This window comes from Bombina bombina, chromosome 10, assembly GCF_027579735.1.
Source record: "Bombina bombina isolate aBomBom1 chromosome 10, aBomBom1.pri, whole genome shotgun sequence".
NCBI classification, from domain to species: domain Eukaryota; kingdom Metazoa; phylum Chordata; class Amphibia; order Anura; family Bombinatoridae; genus Bombina; species Bombina bombina.
The window spans coordinates 22,666,042-22,691,882 of NC_069508.1; the positions used below are offsets into that span (position 1 = coordinate 22,666,042).

General features: G+C 38.3%; 1 protein-coding gene across 1 annotated transcript in view; it reads right to left on the bottom strand.

The window, feature by feature from the left end:
- Nucleotides 1-210: 210 nt before the first annotated feature.
- C10H1orf21 (chromosome 10 C1orf21 homolog) overlaps nt 211-25,841 on the bottom strand; it is a gene marked incomplete in the record, with an annotated part of 295,563 nt that continues 269,932 nt past the window's right edge. Inside the window, 3 exon segments of the mRNA XM_053693854.1 lie at nt 211-4,720; nt 12,958-13,018; nt 14,393-14,469. Of these exon segments, the coding sequence (XP_053549829.1) occupies nt 4,682-4,720; nt 12,958-13,018; nt 14,393-14,469 (177 nt within the window).

Genomic DNA, 25,841 nt, shown 5'->3' on the forward strand with positions numbered 1-25,841 from the left:
TCACTTTAAATACCAGAAATAGGTATTTAAGAAAAGAAAAAAAGTCAGGAGGAATTATGTTTTATGAGGGCTTCCAAAGTTTCTGAAAAGTATAAATCTAAAACATGCAAATTAAGTTTAAATGAAATACATTTTTATCTTAAAGTCACCTTTTCAAACGTATTGGACAAGCAATAGATTCGCTTTATAAAAGCAAATAAACACTAGATGTTCGTCAATGAGATTTTTCTTTTTATTTTACGGAATACATTTATTTGTGTTGTTCTTAGATGATGTATAGAGCTGTACATAAATCTCATTATTTTCTTCAGTTAAAAAAAATATTAAAATTAAAATATCACAGTGCAAGTTTACAATACATTTTGTACAGAGTATTCAAAATAAAGCAAGATTGTAGTACAAAACATTACAAGAATATCTTTAGAATGAGGTGACAGCGTAATGACTATTATTAGGTTACCATATACTAAATGTAAGGGTTACAATTAATTCATTTAAATCACCAAATTCAATGACTTCCTTTGGACTCACAAAATACTTGTTTATTTTTCAAATTTCATATTCAGATTTATTTTTGTGTTGGATAAAAGACGGTAACAAATTGTATTGAGGTAAATTAAACGCACACTTATTCTCGACTGTTAAGATAGAAGAAAAAAAAAATCTATCATCAAATTGACTTTGTTCCTTTGGTAATCCTTTGTTGAAAAGTATGTAGTTAGGCTCAAGAGCATGCGCATGTCTTAAGCACTATATTGCAGCAGTTTCGCTAGAATGCTTTTAAAAATGTTATACAAGAACACTAGGTGGCAGCACAAACGTCTGCCAACAGTGCTGCAGACGTATGCATGTAACCTACCTTTGTATGATCTTCCACAAAGAATACCATGAGAACTAAGCAAATTTGGTTTGCCCTGTTAGCAGAACTTAAGTCAATCCCTTAACTTGACTAATATTTTCAATTCTACACAAAGCGACAATGTGTACATTTTCACTGTAGTTGGTAAAAAGTAGTGAATGAAACCCAATATTTTTCTTTAGTGATTCAGATAGAGAATGTATTTTAAAACATTCCAATTTACTTCTAACTTAATTTGCTTCATTCTTAAGATATCCTTTGTTATAGAAATAGCAATGCATATGGGTGAGCCAATCACAGGAGGTATCTATGTGCAGCCATCAATCAGCAGCTACTAAGCCTATTTAGATATGTTTTTAAACAAAGGATATCAAGAGAATGAAGCAAATTAGATATTAGAAGTAAATTGGAAAGTTGTTTAAAATTGCATGTTCTTTCTAAATCATGAAATTAAAAGTTTGGGTTTCATGTCCCTTTAAGAACATATAAATGGGAATATTTTTAAAGGTGAAATACTGGCAGAAATATTCAAGAAGAAATTATTATAATTATTATTTTTTCTTAAATAAAAGTTTAATTAAAAATAAATAAATATAATGAAATCAATGAAAAATAAAAAAATAGTTGGAGTATACAGGAACCCAACTCCTTTATATTCCTGTCCGTTAACAATTTTGGTTTGACAAAATATTGTTCCAATTTTTTAAATTAAAAAACTAGACATTTCTAAAAATATATATATTTTTTTCACCATTTACCCTGTACAAAATTTTGACTACGATATTGGTTTATCAGAAAACATTACCTGCCATGGATCACACTAATTCTGTATGACTCACCACATAGTCCAACTTCTACCTGAATAGTGTCTTTCCCTCAAATCGATGAAAACATACAAGAACCTTTTCTGTGACTTTTTAAAGACAGTTGGGGAATTCAAACAATTAAAATAGACCTTTAACGGTATAATCTGAACAAGTAGGAAGCATTTATTCCAATGTATACAAACCACTACTGTGTATATGTGTAATATCTATATACACACACACAAGGGTATATGCCATCTAAGGAAAATCAGATTGCACTAAAATGTTGTGTGTGTGTGTGTGTGTGTATAAATAGATAGATATAAGAGTGTATAAACTTTTTTCCATCTGTAAAGTGATCTTCCAACAAACAAAAATCCAAAATGAAAAAAAATACTATTAGATACATTTTAAAAACAAAAGGCACACCCTTTCTAATTGGGCTCTAGTTGTGTTCACAGTTAATCACATTCTTATTCAGGGGTCAGCAACCTTGGCTCCTCAGAACTACATTTTCCATGATACTCCACCAGCCTAAAGTGTGTCTGAGCATCATGGGAAATGTAGTTTCAAAACATCTGGGGGTGCCAAGGTTGCTGACCCCTTTTCTAAATCATGCCAATAGGTAAATAGCAACTGCCATCAATGAAAGTGATTCTGATCAAACCTAGATTAGAGTCAGCTGTTGCTGTAGGATTTGCTTGAATGTTTGGGGGTATATCCTACTGGTAGAGCCATAGTGCTCAAAGAGTTGCCCAAGTAAGTGCAAGAGCTAATTGTTGAAAAACACCAAATCAGTAGATGGATATAAAACAATATCAAAGGCACTGGATGTTCCATGGAGCACTGTCAAAACCATCATCAATAAGTGGAGAAAATGCGGAAAAGATCAGGACCAACCTCTAAAGTTGATGAGAGGACGACTAAGGAGACCAAGAGGCTAACAGCAACACTGAATAAGCTACAGAAATTTCTGGCAGGCACCGGTTACTATTTGCATGTGACCACCATCTCTCGTATTCTGTACGTCTGGGCTATGGGGTAGGGTGGCAAGGCGTAAATCTTTTCTTACAAAAAGGATTATTAAACCCGTCTAGATTATGCAAAAAAGTTTCATTTAGTCACCCCAAACTATGTTGGAAAATATTCTATGGTCTGAAGAGACAAATGTTGAACTTTTCAGCCTAAATTGTAAAAGATATGTTTAGCGCAAAGCCAATAAAGCTTATCATCCAAGGAACACCATACCAGCTTTGTAGCACGGCGATGGTAGCATCATGAGTTGGATCTGCTTCTCTTTAGCTCGGTCGGGGGCTCTTTTCAAAGTTGATGAGATAATGAATAGCTCCAAATATCAAAAAACCTGATGGCCTCTGTCAGAAAGCTGATGATGAATAGGAATTTCCCCTTCCAACATGATAATGACCCAAAGCACTTCTAAGTCAACCAGGAAATGGTTTCAGAAAAAGAAAATCAAAGTCTTGGAATGGCCCAGTCAGAATCCAGATCTCAATCCCATTGAAAACCTATGGAATGACCTAAAGAGAGCTGTACATGGGAGATCCCCTTGCAATTTGAAGGAACTTGAACTTTTTTTGTAAAGAAGAGAGGGGTTAAAATACCAAAGTCTAGATGCGCAAAGTAAATAGAGACGTTTTCACAAAGACTTACTGCTGTAATAAATGCAAAAGGTGCTTTCTCTAAATATTAGTTGGAGAGGTCTGCAGACTTATGCAATCAGGGTGTTATCATTTGTTTTGTTATTAAACATTTTCTAACTAATTGGGTTTTTTTTTCATCTGGATTTTTGTTTGTTGGAAGATCACATTACAGATGGAAAAATCTAACATTTACATTGTTGTCATTTCCGTCTTTACATTTCATAAGTGTGTTTAGACTTTTTTATTGTGTGTGCTTATATATATTGTACAGACACACAAAATTAGAAAATTCCTCAATATGTCATTTCCAATTTATATACAAAATTGTTTATATTCACATTAAAAAAGTAAAATGTAAATATATACATACATACACACAGATGTTGAGGCACTCCACAAAACTCAGTTTAAAATGATGGGCTGCTCAAATAATTCATATTAACATTGGTAAACATTAGCATATCTAAATTTTTAAAATATTTTTTTACCAGTGATGCCTTTTACATGTGTTTGAACGTATGAGTATATATATATATATATATATATATATATATATATATATATATATATACACACACATACATATATATATATATACACACACAAACAGACACACATCTTATAGATGATTTGTTTTCAAAAAGCAAAGAAATATTTAAAGTCCACCCTTTTTGTAATCATTAAAAAACTGACACCTGTGCTATAAATTGTGAGCAAAATTAAAAAAATAAAAAAAATACACACACACACACAATGAAACACAAATCTAAAAACTCAACATAGTTTATTTTGGTAGAAAAGGAAAAAAGAAAAAGCTTTAAATGATCGCAGACACTTGTATGTGCAAACAGAATGAGTGGTGGCCTCCAATGTCACATATGTCATCAATAAAACCCTCCACTACTTACATAGGCACCAGTTCCTAAAATATGTGAGATACAAACAGAAAGAATCTATTGTAATGTACTCATTAGCTTGTTTGCAAATACCATTCTTTTCTACCTCATAAATCCATTTATTAACCCCCTTGATGAGCAATACATTACAGAGTCTGCTGCCTTGGAAGGGGTTATGTGTCCAAGATGCAAATTCGAAAATACACAAATTCCTACCATAATCAGCCAGGTTCTTCCTTCTACGACAGACGGTTTGTATTAAGAGACCCAGGCTAATGATCATATGCAGAGATACAGTTTTAAAGTCAGCAGCCATATTGTTTAAAGTTCATAGTTCATTTGAATACTGCATTTTCACGGCCATATTACACTAGATCCATTTGCCGTGCATTGCATTATTGAAAGTCTCCAGTGGATCTTTCACAAGATATTTACACGTTTTATTTGGAAGACTTGAAACTATGTTATATCCTCCTCTTCTGAACAGTAGTCACGACCCTTAAAAATAAAGATAAGAGAACACATATCTTTGGGTTGTTAAATCAATGTTACAAAAACAACAGAAAACACATTAACATTAAAAACACTTTATATTGTAAAGCAGCAACATTTCAGTTGACTATTTTTTATTTTTATGTAAAGGAACCAGGTGTTTTTCTTAAAATTAAAGATACTCAGAATGGATTAGGGATGGGCGAATGTTAGAACGAATGTTATTGTAGAAATTTGATTTATATAATCGAATTTTTACGAATATTCTTAAAAATTCTATAATTGAATGATATTTACGGTTTTATAATGACACTTTCGATTTCGAATGTTTATAATTAGATCAAATGTCCACATGAGAAATTTTGAATGCAACATTTGATTTAACAAATACTATTCAGAAGTTCAATAGTTCATGTGGTAAATTGGTACATAATAAATACAAATATATCAATTAAAATGTCTCTATTTCGAATATCGCATAATTCAAATATTATTAAAGAAAGCATTTGAAATACTATTACAAATATATAAATTCAAATTAGAATATTGCATAATTCAAATCAAATTATTAGAAAAACATAAATTATGCTTACCTGATAGTTTCATTTTCTTCTGAAGGGAAGAGTCTACAGCTGCATTCTTTACTTTTGGGAATTCAGAACCTGGCCACCAGGAGGAGGCAAAGACACCCCAACCAAAGGCTTAAATACTTCCATCACTTCCCTCATCCCCCAGTCATTCTGCCAAGGGAACAAGGAACAGTAGGAGAAATATCAGGGTGAAAAAAGGTGCCAGAAGAACAAAAAATTTACAGCCGCCTCATAGAGATAAAAGCACATAAAACAATACCCAAGCTAGAGGACACTGAATGCAATAACGGGTGGGTATAAAAGGTGGCCCCTTAGAAAGGCACCACAGTCTGAATTACTCAACAACCAAAAAGAAAAATTAAGTACAAATGACGTGGAGAAAAACCCGAGCCCAGGTAACTGCACATCAGTTACACCACCGGCAAAGCCGAACTAGAGACCACTCCGATCCAGAGTACGTCAGGTCCATACAACCTCCGAAGCATCTGCCCCACGGGACACAACACACAAATAGTTACCCGGCTAAAGATAAGGACTGCATCTGCCCCCCAAAAGGGCACCTGAGACCAGGAAATCCAAGGAACTTTTCCCACTCAACACCTAAAAGCAACTCATGGTTGTCTTTACAAAGGAACCGTCCAGGGAGACAAACTTCCTAGAACACAAGGACCCAAAACGAAGGATCCATACACAAGGAACATGTCCTCAAAAGGACTTGAGGAACCCCTCATGTCCCCCAATCCCATACCATACCCTAAGGTACTCCAGGAAATTCATGAGTCCCCAGATGCTCCATGACATATCTAGATCTGGGGGCTAGATAGGCGGAGACAGCAGGAACAGGCAAATATCCCAGCAGCTAGAACAGAGCTCTCGCAGAGAAACTCAAAACTAAAAGGAAGGCTGACCCTATCGCTAACTCAAAACCTCCTAAAGGCGCGTCAAGCTAGTTAGCATCCAGACAAAAAAACAAGAAGCTGTAACTGGATACACCATCACTAAGCAAATCACTGCGGATGGTTTCATTAAAACATGAATGTTCTTGTAAATCCCCCTTAAGGGACTCAAGGCGCTGCTCATCTATCAACCTTGAAAAAGGAAAGCTGAGTAGACCTCGCCGGAGATCGAACTTGCAACCATCGGTTTGCTACACTGCAGAGTAGCCACAGTGCAATAGTATGCTGAGCTAGCTGTCCAGCTCCAAGGGCGTACAGCCCACCGAATAGCGGCTCCAAGAAGGGCCCCCTCCCGGCACCAGATGCCGGTAGAAGAAGGAGGACATCCAAAGTCCTCCCACAAGGAAAGGGCCAACAGCAGAAACGTTCAACACTGCGTAGAGTAACCGATCCCTAACCTTCACTCCAAGATAACAGTCCCAGCCCAAATGGCTAGTCAAAAGACTGAAGACAAGAGTCCCAGAATACAGGAGAGAAGAGAGGATCAACGAAAAAACCCCTGTTAGACCGCTGCAACAAATGGCATGCTACCATGAGTCAAAGAAACATTGTGCTCAGATAAGAGACCCTGCTACACGCAGTCGTGGACAAAAAAGGGCACACTTCCCAAGGGAAGAAGTCCCCTAAAACCTCAGCATCCATATATTGGATACACGTAGTAGAAGCCCCCATGTCAGCAAAACCCTCAGTCTCCTGCTGCGGGAACAGAGGAACCATACGCTGCCCCAGTTTAAAAGTACCTGGAGTCTACAGGAACATTGTGAATGCACCAGAAGACAGGTAGGGGCCCATCAGAAAGGCCTAAAGCCTGAGCCACAGTCACAAAAGTATCTCTCACAAAGACCCAGTCCCAACAAAGAGGGCTCATGGGACCACAACTTCAAGTGGGAACCGAACCGTCCACACCCATCCACAGAGAGACGAGGCCAGGCAAGGGTTGTCGACAATGGTCGATGAAAAAATCCAATCTCGGACAGAACCCAAACTGCCTCCTACCAAGGAGGAGTGCACCTCTAAAGTCTGTAGATCTGGCGATCTAGATAGTCTCAAACTCAAAAAGAGTCACGAAGGACTCCTAAACAGTCTGAGAATCAGCATCCAGTGAATGGATCGCAAGAAATCTTGTAGGCAAGTGGCAACACGTGATACCCAGGCAGGGTAACATCAATACCCAAAGGAAATGATAATCCAGGGCCCTGCCTGACCCAACCTCGACACTGCTACTGACAAACCCCAAGGGTAGCGTAACATCGAGGACGCAACACACCCGAACGGGAGAGACCGTAGTCCAACCGAGGGTATTAGCTGAAATAGATGACAGTCAGAGAGCTTGAAAAAAGCTATTTTCAAGGAAAACTACCTTGAGCAGGCAAACGCTGGAGTTGTAACTCCCACAGAAGGCAGGGAACTCCTGCACACCACCTCTCAGAGTAACATGACTCAGAACAAAGAAAACAATGCCCCCATACCCGACCAGACGATCCCCCCCAAAAGTGGGGAAGGATGAAGCTCTGCTATCGCAGGAAAAAGCGCATTAGGCTAACGAGTCAGCTTCCGGAAGAACCTCATTTGAAAACCAAACGTTAATCACCCAGCACATCAGACCAAACAGGTCACACACATCTCCATACTTCCATTAAAAGGAAATAACGGTTTTAAGTCTTGGGGACCTGAAGAACTTAGAGTCGTCTGCATAAGCAGAATCATAGCCCAGGCGAGTAGCCCGCATTGACCATAGGCCTCATATAAACCATAGGCCTCATACATCAGTAGGATCCGAGCCTGGAGTCCATAGAATAGGCCTAGATGTATCCTCAGCACCACAAAGGTGACATCAACCCTGGTAACAGCTGAAAAAGCACCCGACCAGTACCAGCCTGGTATAAGAGCACTCTGGAACTGTTCAAGGTCCAAGAAAAATTGTCCCGAAGGATCAATAAATTAACTAGAAATTAAATTCCAATATTCAACAAGTGCGCAACTCCCGAGGGATTGCCAACGCGACCATGAGTCACAAGTATCGGTTCCAAAGAAAAACTATAAAACAAAATCTGACAGACCTGAGCTCAAGGAAAAACAAATTAAACACATCTATCCGGATCAAAAATAAAATGAAAGGCAGCACCTATTGGGTGAACGCCCAAGGTGAATGAAAATGACAACAGGACCAGCCGAGTAGAGGTCCCATTCACTCAAGTTCAGAAAAGGAACCGAAAAACATATAAAAAATAAAATGAAGACTATAAGGAGATTGGCTTCATCCTCTAACGTCATATCCATTTTGCCATACAACTTCTAAGGCCTCGGATCCCTCCAATAGGACTGGGATCCTCTAACATTGCCAAAACACGTCTTAACAGAACCCTAAGGTGAGCCAGCCTATAATGGAAGGCAAAATCATCTCTCGTCGAATCTGCTGGAGACCTCAGGGGCCAACGTTTCCCTGGAAGGCTGAACTAAATCGGGCGATCCCACGCTCGATAGGCCTAGGTTAATGGAGCATGGACAGTATCGGAGAAATACTTCAATTAGGAGATATAAATGAGACAGTGCCATAGAAATGGCCATGCGGAACCGTGCCGTAACCTCCGGCGGAAACAAGCCACTCTCTGGAGGAGTGAAGGCCATAGGGAAACCTGCGTGCATAGCCGGGAAAGGGTCTTGGGTACGCGCCTCACGGGTCATAGGAACCTCGGAGGCGGATGGCTCAACACACTATAAGCTCCCAGACTCAGGAGAAGAGAGTACTCTAGAATGGCACCCGGAACATAACTGATGGGCATTAATTACCCGGGCCATTTCATATTCATCACAAGACACACAAAACTCTCCCTGCATCTCTGGACTTTCATCCATGCACTCACTAAGAGGCTGACAGAATTACTTAAAACTCCAGTCCCATTGCGAAGAGTACTACCCTCCATAAGAGACTATCTCAAACTTCTGTACACTTCTCTGCCAACCTCCTGTGACGAGAGGCAAAGAATGACTGGCGGATGAGGGGAGTGGGGGAGGTATTTAAGCCTTTGGCTGGGGTGTCTTTGCCTCCTCCTGGTGGCCAGGTTCTGAATTCCGAAAAGTAAAGAATGCAGCTGTGGACTCTTCCCTTTTAAGAAGAAAAATGTGAATGTATTACATTTAAAGAAAGCTTTAGAAATACTATTACATAAAACGAATGTTAGAATGTTGTACAAACATTCGAAATTCAAAATGAACGAACAAATGTGTTAAAATTTGTTTCATATTTCAAATGTTACAAAACATTTGCCCATCCCTAGAATGGATTAGAACAATTTTTGTAATATGTTTGTTTTAAAAAGTTTTGTTGTTTTTGTAGTAGTTTTATCTTGCATTAAACCCCATTGCCAACAGGTACACCCCGTGCAAGCAACTCCTCCTATGCATGTTCAAAGTCACTGGTCGGCAAACGTTTTCTGTAAATGCCCAGACGGTAAATACTTTAGGTTTTGGGAGCCAAGAGGTAAAATGAAGGATATTCTGTAGCTTCTTCTAATGACAAGAGCAAATTTCCACAAATTTTAATTGATGACATTTTAAAAATATATGACAAACAAATTAGACACTTGGAAACTTGATTTGTTGCAGCCTCATTTTCATTTTTTTATTTTTGTGTAGAAATTCTGCTGTAATAAGATTCTGCTTTAAATTTTCTAATTTTTCTTACTGCTGCTTTCCTTTGAGTCAAGAATAACGCGCCAGGATAGAGAGAAAATATGATTAAGTGCTGTACAAGCGTGAAACGCGTCAGTAGACTTCCTTGCTTCCCTGCTCGTTTATGGATTTTTAAGCATTTCAAATAAAGCATTATTTTTTAACCTTTGAGATTCCTTGCCATTTCTAGAGAGAAAATAGGATAAACTTTAGCGTTATATTGTAATTTATGTGTCATTCTTTCCATCCCAAAACCCTGCATAGCAAGATAAAACAGCTATCAAGCTAAAATTTGTCTATTTATTTTTAGGAGTCTTGCATTACTAACGAGACTACTTCGATAATGTCGTCAGAGCAAAGAGCTTTAGACCATCAAGCCCAGGGTCTTTGTCGCAACTACTCAACAGCAAAAGCAGTCAAAGAAAATATAAGAACCCATGAGAGTGGCTGTATTCCAATTAAACTTTATTTATGGACACTGACATTTGAATTTCATAAAAATTTCACAAAATATTATTTGATTTTGTTTCCCAAACATTTAAAATTGTAAAAAAAAAAAAAAAAAACATTCTTTGATTGCCAGCTGTAGGAAAATGTCCCATGGCAAATGAGTTTGTACGCAGTTTATTACCTTAACCGAAGAAGTTTGAGTAAATAAAAAAAGTTATCATAAAAAACAATAAGAACTTTTAAAATAAGTATTTTTGTAAACGGGAAATAAACTATTCAGCTTTTATGAACAGAATAATTTTATGAACATTATTGAAGAAACAAGGAAGGTCCCATTTCAGTTTGTATTGTTAGACCAATGATAGAGATGGTGTTCATCTGATACGGCGCTACAGTTCTATAAGGGCTTCTTCACCAAAGACGAACACAAAACACAACATTTCACAGCACAAAAGCGCTCACATTCTTTTTATACTGTAACTACCAATGACTTCAGCTAACAACATGACAAAAGTATATTTACTCATTTTATTCAGAGTTTGCAGCTTTAAATAGGATTATGGCCAGGGTGGCTTTTACCTATTAAAATATTTGGTTTAATAACAAAGTTGCTCTCATTAAAGGAACATTCCGGTCAAAATGTAAATGCACATAGATTTATTACATCTTTGAATAGGAACATATTCGCAATATACATTTATTGGCAAAAATGCTTCTAGCAAAAGTTATCACTGTTTTAGTGTTAACATTTTTCTCTGCACGTGCACGTGAAGTATAGCTAGATATTCTTAATGCACCAGCATTTTATATACTGCAGCTGCTCAGAGCACCAGTGGGGTTTGTATCATGTCAGCTATTAACAAATTGGGTCATTACCAGATGGTACAAGCACTCTGAGCAAGTGTTGTGTATAAAATGCTGGTGCACGGTGCATACTTTAATACACTTTTAAAACAGCTATAGCTTTTATTAGAAGCCTTTTTGCTAATACATGTATATTACAGAACTGCTTCTATTCAATACTGAAATGCACCCATGTGGATTCCAATTGTAGCTGGAATGTCTCTTTAATACCAATTCCTGCTTGTGCTATTTAAATACTCATTTACCTCTCTCCTTATTAAGAGTAAATCATTGGGAAAATAAAAAATGGAGACACTTGTAAATGTAGGGTAGTTGGGAATGTTCTGATAACTGGGAGCTATAGCAGGTCTGTACCCCTATAACATCCCCGATTATGTCCTGGCAATCAGTAGGAAATGATGTTGTGTAAACCAGTAACCATATTATACTTGTATGAAATCTACAACTATCCCTTTATCCTGAAAACATCTTCTCTCCCCACTAAAATCAGTAATTGGTTCAACCAAACTGACAGAACAAAATATCAGAAGACTCAAATGTATAAAGGGTAGCCCTGCTTATGTGTTGAGTAATAAAGGGTAGCCCTGCTTATGTGTTGAGTAATAAAGGGTAGCCCTGCTTATGTGTTGAGTAATAAAGGGTAGCCCTGCTTATGTGTTGAGTAATAAATGGTAGCCCTGCTTATGTGTTGAGTAATAAAGGGTAGCCCTGCTTATGTGTTGAGTAATAAAGGGTAGCCCTGCTTATGTGTTGAGTAATAAATGGTAGCCCTGCTTATGTGTTGAGTAATAAAGGGTAGCCCTGCTTATGTGTTGAGTAATAAAGGGTAGCCCTGCTTATGTGTTGAGTAATAAAGGGTAGCCCTGCTTATGTGTTGAGTAATAAAGGGTAGCCCTGCTTATGTGTTGAGTAATAAATGGTAGCCCTGCTTATGTGTTGAGTAATAAAGGGTAGCCCTGCTTATGTGTTGAGTAATAAAGGGTAGCCCTGCTTATGTGTTGAGTAATAAAGGGTAGCCCTGCTTATGTGTTGAGTAATAAAGGGTAGCCCTGCTTATGTGTTGAGTAATAAAGGGTAGCCCTGCTTATGTGTTGAGTAATAAAGGGTAGCCCTGCTTATGTGTTGAGTAATAAAGGGTAGCCCTGCTTATGTGTTGAGTAATAAAGGGTAGCCCTGCTTATGTGTTGAGTAATAAATGGTAGCCCTGCTTATGTGTTGAGTAATAAAGGGTAGCCCTGCTTATGTGTTGAGTAATAAAGGGTAGCCCTGCTTATGTGTTGAGTAATAAAGGGAACCTATGAAAGCACGTTATACTCATTTCTTACAGAAAGTCAGCCACATTAAAGGGATATGAAACCCAAACATTTTCTTTTGAGATTTAGACAGAGCATAACCTTTTAAAAAATCTTTCCAATTTACTTCCATGAAATCTACTTTGTTCCCATGATATTCTGTGTTGAAGAGATACAGTACCTAGGGAGGCATCTAGAGCAATACATGGCAGGAAATAGCGCTGACATCTTGTGCTCTCGCAAATGGATAATATTCTTGCAAAACTGCTGCCATATAGTGCTCTACCAAGTGAACGAAAACAATAAATTAGAAAGTTGTTTAAAATCGCTGCTCTATCTGAATAATGATAAAAAAAGGGTTTCATGTCCCTTTAACTGTAGTTAATGGGGGAGGGGTTGCTTTTAGTCCGCATTGTTACCTTCTCAATTTTTTCATCCAGCAGTCTGAAAAATTCCTGTTGGCTTTCAGAAATGTGTATGCTGAAAAAGACAACAAGCAGGTAGTTGTTACACGAATTAAGCAAAAGTAAAGCTAGAAATCTTATTGGACTGAGCAACTTGTATTACGTTTTCTGCAGGCAATGACAAATCTCTTATAGCCCCTTCTGAAATCTAATTGGTTTTACAAAAACAGACAAATAAAAAATGTATTTTAATTTGAGAACTAGCAGAATCTAAGCATTGTTTGCCAAATCTACTTTTGCACAAATGTATGTTGGTTGTAGGAGGTAACAGCTTTTGGTGATTAACATAATCTTTATTCACGAATACGGCTCTACTAGCGTATAATGGGAATGAAGCTGAATAATATATTGGGGATATTGTGCCAGAGCTGATAAATGGATGTAACTCTGACCAAAAAATAGTTATAGCTTTAGTATTGGAACTCCGATGTTGCCATGGTGATATTACTGTATGACTGCGGCAATATTGCAGGTAATATTGTTGTTGGTATTGTAATCTCTCGTTAACCCCTTGGATGTGAGAGATGACTGCAACATTTTGCTGGTATGGAAGGGGTTAACCATAAATTTAGTCATAACTACCACATCAGCTTTCAGCTATCGTAAAGATGCTGGACAGTGACATTCTTTCAGTGGGATATCAGGGAATTTAAAGGGATAGAAAGATAAAATTTGAAATGTACATGGGTGCATTTCAATTTGAAATAAAAAAATTTTTGCAGCATACTTCCATTGGTAAAAATGCTTCTAATAAAAGTTCTTACTGTTTTCCTGCTGCATACGCACATATGCTGCAAGGGCACGTGCACCAGTATTTAAACACTACACCTCAGCAGTGGCTTGTACGACACAAATGAAGTCTTCACAATACACAACAACAAAGCCGTCTTTCTGATCAGGCATGGTGTTTGAATACTGGTGCACGGCCCTCACAGGATATGTGCATATGCCACTGGAAAACAATAATTACTTTTACTACAGCATTTTTGATAATGGAAGTATATTGCAAAAATCATGTTTGACCTTTCTATCCCTTTAAGATCTTCAGCTATGAGATTTTGTACCCAATTAAATGGAATCCCAACTGCCTTTGATATTCTTCCACCTTAGAATAGATCTTCTGGACTATTAGAAATTATATAGAGCTTGTTTGATATTCTTTTCTAATACTCTGAAGAACCATTTATGAACTAAAAACACATTTTTTTATCCTATTTTACACTGCAGGCCGATAATGATCAATAGCCATCACTTAATAAAACCCTTTTTTGTGAGGTTTCACTTCTGTGTGATTGGCTGTTGCATTTAATAAAAGGTGCACATTGGCCACAAAACAAACCAGTGAAAAGGTTATTATGAAGTGACATACGTTATGGACGTCCTTACTCACTTTATTCGATGATGATGACCTGGTCCAGCAACTTCGTTATTCATTTTAGGTCGGATATTGTGGGTGGTGCTTTTCTCCTGTGATAAGAAGAATGTTTAGAAGTCTAATCAATTACTGACTTCTAGTGATTAATTATTAAAGGAACGTTGTACTCAATAGCTGTCATCTATATGAAAGGGCAACATCAAAATGAGGGGATTTTTTAAAGTTAAAATGTTTAATTTTATTTTGAAACTAATACAGCAGTATCAGTTGTGTACTTCTTACTAATGCTGATTGGCTGATAGGCACTTCCCACTAATGCTCACTGGCTGATAGGCACTTCCTACTAATACTCATTGGCTGAATGGTACTTCCTACTAATGCTCATTGGCTGATAGACACTTCCAACTAATGCTCATTGGCTGATAGGCACTTCCAACTAATGCTCATTAGCTGATAGGTACTTCCTACTAATGCTCATTGGCTGATAGGCACTTCTTACTAATGCTCATTAGCTGATAGGTACTTCCTACTAATGCTCATTAGCTGATAGGTACTTCCTACTAATGCTCATTGGCTGATAGGTACTTCCTACTAATGCTCATTCCCTGATAGACACTTCCTACTAATGCTGATTGGCTGATAGGCACTTCCTACTAATACTCATTGAATGGCTGATAGGCACTTTCCACTAATGCTCATTGACTGATAGGTACTTCCCACTAATAGGTACTTCCCACTAATAGTCATTGATTGGCTGATAGGCACTTCCCACTAATGCTCACTGGCTGATAGGTACTTCCTACTAATACTCGTTGATTGAGTGATAGGCACTTCCTATTACTAATGTTCATTGTCTGATAGGTACTTCCTACTAATACTCATTAGCAGATAGGTACTTCCTACTACTAATGTTTATTGTCTGAGTGATAGGCACTTCCTACTACTAATGCTCATTGTCTGATTGGACTTCCTACTAATACTCATTGATTGGGTGATAGGCACTTCCTACTACTAATGCTCATTGTTTGATAGGCACTTCCTACTACTAATGCTCATTATCTGATAGGTACTTCCTACTAATTCTCATTGGCAGATAGGTACTTCCTACTAATATTTATTGATTGGCTGATGAGCATTAGTAGGAAGTGCCTAACAGCCAATCAATGAGTATTAGTAGGAATTACCTATCAGTCAATGAGCATTAGTAGTGGGAGGTGCCTATCAGCCAATGAGCATTAGTTATATATATTATGAGAGGGAGGCCCTAGAAAATGATCACTTGGAGGGGGGCCGCTACACTACAGAAAAATGTTGTTGTTTTTTTGTTTAACAAAACATAAAATTTATATAAACTGGGTAATGGTAGACAGCTGCCAGTACCTAAGATGGCGGACACTAGTTATAGGGGGGGAGGGAATTATACACTGCAGGAAAAAAAAAGCACTAAAACATTAATAGACTGTCTGCCAGTACCAAAGATGATGGTGACCAGTGTGGGGGTAAGGGGGGGAGCTGTTTAATATACATCAGGTAGGGATTAGGTGGGAGGGTAATCTCTACACTACAGCTAAGCTACCTTATTAACTTCTTTACTGCCGGGAATTTCAGAAGTGTGGTGAGCAGCTGCAATAGCTATTTCTGAACAAAGGGGATCCCGGAGAAGCTTGTACAACCATTTGTGTAATGATTGCTCAAGTTATATGTAAATAATTTTAGTGAGAACCCCAAAGTTTGTGAAAAAGTTACCAATTTTTTTTATTATGATCGCATTTGGCAGTGAAACAATGGCATGAAATATACCAAAATGGACCTAGATCAATACCTTGGGCTGTCTTCTAAAAAAAATACATATACACCTAGATTACGAGTTTTGCGTTAGAGGCTGTGTGGTGCTAACGAGCAGTTTTCCCTCACCGCTCACTTACATGCAGCGCTGGTATTACAAGTTTTCAGAAACCCGTCGGTAAAAGACAAGAAGTGAGCGTTGAGCAAAATTTTGCTCATTACCGCACTCCAATACCAGCACTGCTTAAGTCAGCGGTGAGCTGGTGTAACGTGCTCGTGCAGGATTTTTTCTACCTTAATTCCGATTGGCTGATAGAATTCTATCAGCCATTCGGAATCTAAGGGATGCCATCTTGGATGACGTCACTTAAAGGTACCTTCATTCTGTTTTAGGCGTCGCCAGAAGAGGATGCTCTGCGTTGGATGTCTTGAAGATGGACCCGCTCAGCGCAGGATGGATGAAGATAGAAGATGCCGTCTGGATGAAGACTTCTGCCCGTCTGGAGGACCACTTCTGCCCGTCTGGAGTACGACTTCGCCCGGCTTGGATGAAGACGTCTCCCGGTAAGTCGATCTTCAGGGTTAGTGTTAGTTTTTTTTAAGGGTGTATTGGGTGGGTTGTATTTTTTAGATTAGGGTTTGGGCGGCAAAAGCACTAACTGCCCTTTTAAGGGCAATGCCCATCCAAATGCCCTTTTCAGGGCAATGGGGAGCTTAGGTTTTTTTAGATAGTATTTTATTTGGGGGGTTGGTTGTGTGGGTGGTGGGTTTTACCGTTGGGGGGTTGTTTGTATTTTTTCTTACAGGTAAAAGAGCTGATTACTTTGGGGCAATGCCCTTTTAAGGGCTATTGGTAGTTTAGCTTAGGCTAGGGTTTTTTTTTGGGGGGGGAGGCTTTTTTTATTTTAATAGGGCTATTAGATTAGGTGTAATTAATTTAAATTTCTGTAATTTAGTGTGGGTTTTTTTTGTACTTTAGCTAATTTAATTTAGGTAATTGTATTTAATTTAGTTAATTTATTTAATTATAGTGTAGTGTTAGTGCAACGTAGGTTAGGTTTTATTTTACAGGTAAATTTGTATTTATTTTAGCTAGGTAGTTATTAAATAGTTAATAACTATTTAATAACTATTCTACCTAGTTAAAATAAATACAAACTTGCCTGTAAAATAAAAATAAATCTTAAGCTAGCTACAATGTAACTATTAGTTATATTGTAGCTAGCTTAGGGTTTATTTTATAGGTAAGTATTTAGTTTTAAATAGGAATAATTTAGTTAATGATAGGAATATTTATTTAGATTTATTTAATTTATATTTAAGTTAGTGGGTGTTAGGTTTAGGGTTAGACTTAGAGGTTAATAACTTTAATATAGTGGCGCGACGTTGGGGGCGGCAGATAAGGGGTTAATAAATGTAGGTAGGTGGCAGCGATGTTAGGGACGGCAGATTAGGGGTTAATAATATTTAACTGTTTGCGAGGCGGGAGTGCGGCAGTTTAGGGGTTAATATGTTTATTATAGTGGCAGCGACGTTGGGGGTGGGGGTTAATAAGTGTAGGTAGATGGCGGCGACATTGGGGGCGGCAGATTAGGGGTTAATAAATATAATGTAGGTGTCGGCGATGTTGGGGGCAGCAGATTAGGGGGTTCATAACTATAAATTAGGTGGCGGCGGTGTCCGGAGCGGCAGATAAGGGGTTAACATTTTTATTTTAGTATTTGCGATGCGGAAGGGCCTCGGTTTAGGTGTTAATAGGTAGTTTTTGGGTGTTAGTGTACTTTTTAGCACTTTAGTTATGAGTTTTATGTTACGGCGTTGTACCATAAAACTCATAACTACTGACTTTTAAATGCGTTAGGGATCTTGACAGGGTAGGGTGTACCGCTCACTTGTTGGCCTCCCAAGACAGACTCGTAATACCGGCGCTATGGAAGTCCCATAGAAAAAAGACTTTACGAAGTTTACGTAAGTTGTTTTGCGGTAAGGCCAAAAAAGTGTGCGGTGCCCCTAAACCTTCAAGACTCGTAATAGCAGCAGGCGTAAAAAAGCAGCGTTAGGACCTCTTAATGCTGCTTTTTTACCCTAACGCACAACTCGTAATCTAGCCGAGTGTTTTGATAGGTACATTAAAAAAGGCTCTATTTATGTTTAAATGGAGTGATAGCAAAAATACTAAGAATTCTCCTGTATTTTGGGCAATTTTTTTCTGAAATGCCCAGTACTTAAAGGGACTGTAAACCTTAACCAGCGAATGACATTAATCATGTTAGTGATTATATGTTAAATATTTTTAAGTCATTTTGCAGAGTATAAGCGCTACGTACGGAGTTATAATCATTTGTATAAAGTACCTTGCTTGTCAATGCACTATCCGCCCATGCAGCCGGAGATATTTTTTTTATTAACAGTGCTACAGGGCCGTTACATCAAGCCTTATATTCCTCACGCCTCTTTTCTGATCCGGAGCGCGCATTTACACTTCATTTGCGCATGCGCACTGCCACCACTGAGCTTCACAATATAAGCAGTGGATTGCAATGCTAACCGCATTGTGATGTACTGCTTATATGCTAAGTAATCACAAATGATCAATACTAAAATTGCCCCCTTTAGACCATAACGAACAAACATAAATAATATAGTATATATAATATACATAAATAATATAGTATATATAATATAAAGAACATGTACTATAGAAAAAAGGGGTTAATAATATTTTAAATATTGCTTAAATATTGCTTTAATATTAAAAATAATGGCATTTTTACTATATACTTTCTGAGTTGCTCGTTCGTCTATAGGAGTGACTCACCGCTCATTCAGACACACAGAATCTCTATGTACGACGAAGCATTGAGATTCTGTGTATATGGCTGAAGACTGAGTTTAATACGCATGCGCAAGTGGATAGGGAACGCGCGCTGTCAAACTTTGAGAAGACGGACGTTCACTCGGCTGTTGGCTGCAGGGGCAATGACGGTAAGTATTGAAAAGATTTTTAATTTGTAGGCGGACAGAAGATGCGTTTTTGGGTAAGCATAAGATATCATTTTTAAACGCTTCCACTGCGCTTTTGCTCTGCATGGTTGGACTGCAAATTATAACAAAATATATATTTTAAGTTTAATGCTAAAAAAGTTCAAGGTTTACAGTCCCTTTAAGGTGTTAAATTTGATGTTTCAGATAAATATGTTTTATTTGAATTGGGCTTTCACATAGATTTTCTTTTATTCCAGATATTTTAACATTGTATATCAAAGCTACACATAATGTTGAAAAACATTGCTGCCACAGAGTACTAAAGACACGTGCACACCTAGGCCTAGATTTGGAGTTTGGCGTTAGCCGTGAAAACCAGCATTAGAGGCTCCTAACGCTGGTTTTAGGCTACCTCCAGTATTTGGAGTCACTCAAAATAGGGTCTAACGCTCACTTTTCAGCCGCGACTTTTCCATACCGCAGATCCCCTTACGTCAATTGCGTATCCTATCTTTTCAATGGGATTTTTCTAACTCCGGTATTTAGAGTCGTGTCGGAAGTGAGCGTTAGACATCTAACGACAAAACTCCAGCCGCAGGAAAAAAGTCAGTAGTTAAGAGCTTTCTGGGCTAACGCCGGTTTATAAAGCTCTTAACTACTGTGCTCTAAAGTACACTAACACCCATAAACTACCTATGTACCCCTAAACCGAGGTCCCCCCACATCGCCGCCACTCGATTAAAATTTTTTAACCCCTAATCTGCCAACCGCCACCTACGTTATACTTATGTACCCCTAATCTGCTGCCCCTAACACCGCCGACCCCTATATTATATTTATTAACCCCTAACCTGCCCCCCACAACGTCGCCGCCAGCTACCTACAATAATTAACCCCTAATCTGCCGACCGCAAAGCGCCGCCACCTATGTTATATTTATGTACCCCTAATCTGCTGCCCCTAACACCGCCGACCCCTATATTATATTTATTAACCCCTAATCTGCCCCCTTCAACGTCGCCTCCACCTGCCTACACTTATTAACCCCTAATCTGCCGAGCGGACCGCACCGCTATTATTATAAAGTTATTAACCCCTAATCCGCCTCACTAACCCTATAATAAATAGTATTAACCCCTAATCTGCCCTCCCTAACATCGCCGACACCTAACTTCAAACATTAACCCCTAATCTGCCGACTGGAGCTCACCGCTATTCTAATAAATGTATTAACCCCTAAAGCTAAGTCTAACCCTAACACTAACACCCCCCTAAATTAAATATAATTTTAATCTAACGAAATTAATTAGCTCTTATTAAATAAATTATTCCTATTTAAAGCTAAATACTTACCTGTAAAATAAATCCTAATATAGCTACAATATAAATTATAATTATATTATAGCTATTTTAGGATTAATATTTATTTTACAGGTAACTTTGTATTTATTTTAACCAGGTACAATAGCTATTAAATAGTTAAGAACTATTTAATAGCTAAAATAGTTAAAATAATTACAAATTTACCTGTAAAATAAATCCTAACCTAAGTTACAATTAAACCTAACACTACACTATCAATAAATTAATTAAATAAACTACCTACAATTACCTACAATTAACCTAACACTACACTATCAATAAATTAATTAAATACAATTCCTACAAATAAATACAATTAAATAAACTAGCTAAAGTACAAAAAATAAAAAAGAACTAAGTTACAAAAAATAAAAAAGTATTTACAAACATAAGAAAAATATTACAACAATTTTAAACTAATTACACCTACTCTAAGCCCCCTAATAAAATAACAAAGACCCCCAAAATAAAAAAATGCCCTACCCTATTCTAAATTACTAAAGTTCAAAGCTCTTTTACCTTACCAGCCCTGAACAGGGCCCTTTGCGGGGCATGCCCCAAGAAGTTCAGCTCTTTTGCCTGTAAAAAAAAACATACAATACCCAAGCCCCCCAACATTACAACCCACCACCCACATACCCCTAATCTAACCCAAACCCCCCTTAAATAAACCTAACACTAAGCCCCTGAAGATCATCCTACCTTGTCTTCACCTCACCGGGTATCCCACCGATCCGTCCAGAAGAGCTCCTCCGATGTCCTGATCCAAGCCCAAGCGGGGGGCTGAAGAGGTCCATGATCCGGCTGAAGTCTTCATCCAAGCGGGGGCTGAAGAGGTCCATGATCCGGCTGAAGTCTTCATCCAAGCGGGAGCTGAAGAGGTCCATGATCCGGATGAAGTCTTCTATCAACGGCATCTTAAATCTTCTTTCTTCCGGATCCATCTTGCCGACCTCCGACGCGGAACATCCTCTTCTCCCGACGCCTACTAGCCGAATGACGGTTCCTTTAAGGGACGTCATCCAAGATGGCGTCCCTCGAATTCCGATTGGCTGATAGGATTCTATCAGCCAATCAGAATTAAGGTAGGAATATTCTGATTGGCTGATGGAATCAGCCAATCAGAATCAAGTTCAATCCGATTGGCTGATCCAATCAGCCAATCAGATTGAGCTCGCATTCTATTGGCTGTTCCGATCAGCCAATAGAATGCGAGCTCAATCTAATTGGCTGATTGGATCAGCCAATCGGATTGAACTTGATTCTGATTGGCTGATTCCATCAGCCAATCAGAATATTCCTACCTTAATTCCGATTGGCTGATAGAATCCTATCAGCCAATCGGAATTCGAGGGACGCCATCTTGGGTGACGTCCCTTAAAGGAACCGTCATTCGGCTAGTAGGCGTCGGGAGAAGAGGATGTTCCGCGTCGGAGGTCTGCAAGATGGATCCGGAAGAAAGAAGATTGAAGATGCCGTTGATAGAAGACTTCATCTGGATCATGGACCTCTTCAGCTCCCGCTTGGATGAAGACTTCAGCCGGATCATGGACCTCTTCAGCTCCCGCTTGGATGAAGACTTCAGCCGGATCATGGACCTCTTCAGCCCCCCGCTTGGGCTTGGATCAGGACATCGGAGGAGCTCTTCAGGACGGATCGGTGAACCTGGTATGGTGAAGATAAGGTAGGAAGATCTTCAGGGGCTTAGTGTTAGGTTTATTTAAGGGGGGTTTGGGTTAGATTAGGGGTATGTGGGTGGTGGGTTGTAATGTTGGGGGGGGGGTATTGTATGTTTATTTTTCTACAGGCAAAAGAGCTGAATTCTTTGGGGCATGCCCCGCAAAGGGCCCTGTTCAGGGCTGGTAAGGTAAAAGAGCTTTGAACTGTAGTAATTTAGAATAGGGTAGGGCATTTTTTATTTTGGGGGGCTTTGTTATTTTATTAGGGGGCTTAGAGTAGGTGTAATTAGTTTAAAATTGTTGTAATATTTTTCTTATGTTTGTAAATATTTTTTTATTTTTTGTAACTTAGTTCTTTTTTATTTTTTGTACTTTAGTTAGTTTATTTCATTGTAGTTATTTGTAGGAATTGTATTTAATTTATTTATTGATAGTGTAGTGTTAGGTTTAATTGTAGGTAATTGTAGGTATTGTATTTAATTAATTTAATGATAGTATAGTGTTAGGTTTAATTGTAACTTAGGTTAGGATTTATTTTACAGGTAATTTTGTAATTATTTTAACTAGGTAGCTATTAAATAGTTCTTAACTATTTAATAGCTATTGTACCTGGTTAAAATAATTACAAAGTTGCCTGTAAAATAAATATTAATCCTAAAATAGCTACAATGTAATTATAATTTATATTGTAGCTATATTAGGATTTATTTTACAGGTAAGTATTTAGCTTTAAATAGGAATAATTTATTTAATAAGAGTTAATTAATTTCGTTAATTGTAAATTATATTTAACTTAGGGGGGTGTTAGTGTTAGGGTTAGACTTAGCTTTGGGGGTTAATACATTTATTAGAATAGCGGTGAGCTCCAGTCGGCAGATTAGGGGTTAATAATTTAAGTTAGGTGTCGGTGATGTTAGGGAGGGCAGATTAGGGGTTAATACTATTTATTATAGGGTTAGTGAGGCGGATTAGGGGTTAATAACTTTATTATAGTAGCGCTCAGGTCCGGTCGGCAGATTAGGGGTTAATAAGTGTAGGCAGGTGGAGGCGACGTTGTGGGGGGCAGATTAGGGGTTAATAAATATAATATAGTGGTCGGCGATGTTAGGGCAGCAGATTAGGGGTACATAGGGATAATGTAAGTAGCGGCGGTTTACGGAGCGGCAGATTAGGGGTTAATAATAATATGCAGGGGTCAGCGATAGCGGGGGCGGAAGATTAGGGGTTAATAAGTGTAAGGTTAGGGGTGTTTAGACTCGGGGTACATGTTAGAGTGTTAGGTGCAGACGTAGGAAGTGTTTCCGCATAGCAAACAATGGGGCTGCGTTAGGAGCTGAATGCGGCTTTTTTGCAGGTGTGTTTTTCTCTTGTTAAGTGTATCCAGTCCACGGATCATCCATTACTTATGGAATATATTCTCCTTCCCAACAGGAAGCTGCAAGAGTCCACCCACAGCAAAGCTGCTATATAGCTCCTCCCCTAACTGCCATATTCAGTCATTCTCTTGCAAGCCTCAACATAGATAGGAGGTTGTGAGAGTCTGTGGTGCTTTCTACTTAGTTTATTCTTCAATCAAAAGTTTGTTATTTTTAAATGGCACCGGAGTGTGCTGTTTATCTCAGGCAGTATTTGGAAGAAGAATCTGCCTGCGTTTTTCTATGATCTTAGCAGACGTAACTAAGATCCATTTGCTGTTCTCACACATTCTGAGGAGTGAGGTACTTCAGAGGGGGAATGGCGTGCAGGTTTTCCTGCAGATAAGGTATGTGCAGTAAAATATTTTTCTAGGAATGGAATTGACTAAGAAAATACTGCTGATACCGAAGTAATGTAAGTAAAGCCTTAAATGCAGCGATAGCGACTGGTATCAGGCTTATTAATAGAGATACATACTCTTGTAAAAATGTGTTTTAAAACGTTTGCTGGCATGTTTAATCGTTTTTAACATATGTTTGGTGATAAAACTTATTGGGGCCTAAGTTTTTTCCACATGGCTGGCTTAAATTTTGCATAGAAACAATTTCCACTGTTATAGTATAAAAGTTACAGTTGGTGCAGTTAAAATTACAAACAGTGACATTCAGCTTCCCTCAGCAGTCCCCTGCATGCTATAGGACATCTCTGAAGGGCTCAAAAGGGCTTCAAAAGTAGGAGCTGTTATGACTGTTTAAAACATATTTTTCGTTTTGTTAATCTGTTTTTTGTATTAAGGGGTTAATCATCCATTTGCAAGTGGGTGCAATGCTCTGCTAACTTGTTACATACACTGTAAAAATTTTGTTAGTTTAACTGCCTTTTTTTCACTGTTATTTCAAATTTTGGCAAAATTTGTTTCTCTTAAAGGCACAGTAACGTTTTATATATTTGCTTGTTAACTTGATTTAAAGTGTTTTCCAAGCTTACTAGTCTCATTATTAGTCTGTTCTAACATGTCTGACATAGAGGAAGCTCTGTGTTCATTATGTTTTAAAGCCATGGTGGAACCCCATCTTAGAATGTGTACCAGATGTACTGATTTCATGTTAAACAATAAAGATCATTTTTTGTCTTTAAAAACATTATCACCAGAGGATTCTGTCGTGGGGGTAGTTATGCCGACTAACTCTCCCCACGTGTCAGACCTTTTGACTCCCGCTTTAGGGACTCACGCTCAAATGGCGCCAAGTACATCAAGGGCACCCATAGCGTTTCTTTACCAGGGGATTCTGTCGAGGGGAAAGTTATGCCGACTAACTCTCCCCACGTGTCAGACCCTTCGACTCCCGCTCAAATGGCGCCAAGTACATCAAGGGCGCCCATAGCGTTTATTTTACAAGACATGGCAAAGGTGGTGAATAATATTCTGGCAGCAGTATTAGTACAGACTACCTGAAATTAAAGGAAAGCAGTTAGCTCTGGGGGTAGATACAGAGCATACAGACGCTTTAAGAACCATGTATGATACTACCTCACAATATGCTTAGTCTGTGGGTGATTTTTTTTTTTGACTCAGGGAAGATGATTTAACCTGATTCTGATATTTCTACATTTAAAATTTATGCTTGAGAACCTCCACTTGTTGCTCAGGGAGGCTTTGGCTGCTCTGAATGAATGTGTACAATCGCAGGGCCAGAGAAATTGTGTAGACTGGATAAATAATATGCAGTGCCGGTGTGTACTGATGTTTTTCCAATACCTAAAGAGGTTTACTAAAAATTTTTTTTAATAAGGAATGGGATAGACCAGGTGTGCCGTTCTCTTCCCCTCCTATTTTTTAGAAGAATGTTTTCTAATAGTTACCACCACACGGGACTTCTGGCAGACAGTTCCTAAGGTGGAGAGAAGAGTTTCTACTCTAGCTAAGCGTACCACTACCTCTGACGAGGACAGTTGTGCTTTTTAGATCCAATGGATAAAAAATGTTTATTCAACAGGGTTTTATCCTGCAGCCCCTTGCATACATTGCTTCTGTCACTGCTGCTGCGGCGTTCTGGGTTGAGTCTCTTGATGAGGCTTTACAGTTAAGCGACTCCATTGGATGAATATATTTGACAAGCTTATGCTAGCCAATTCCTTTGTTTTCTGATGCCTTGTTCATTTGACTAGACTAACGGCTAAGAATTCTGTTTTTTACTATACTGGCGCGCAGAGCGCTATGGCTTATATCATGGTCA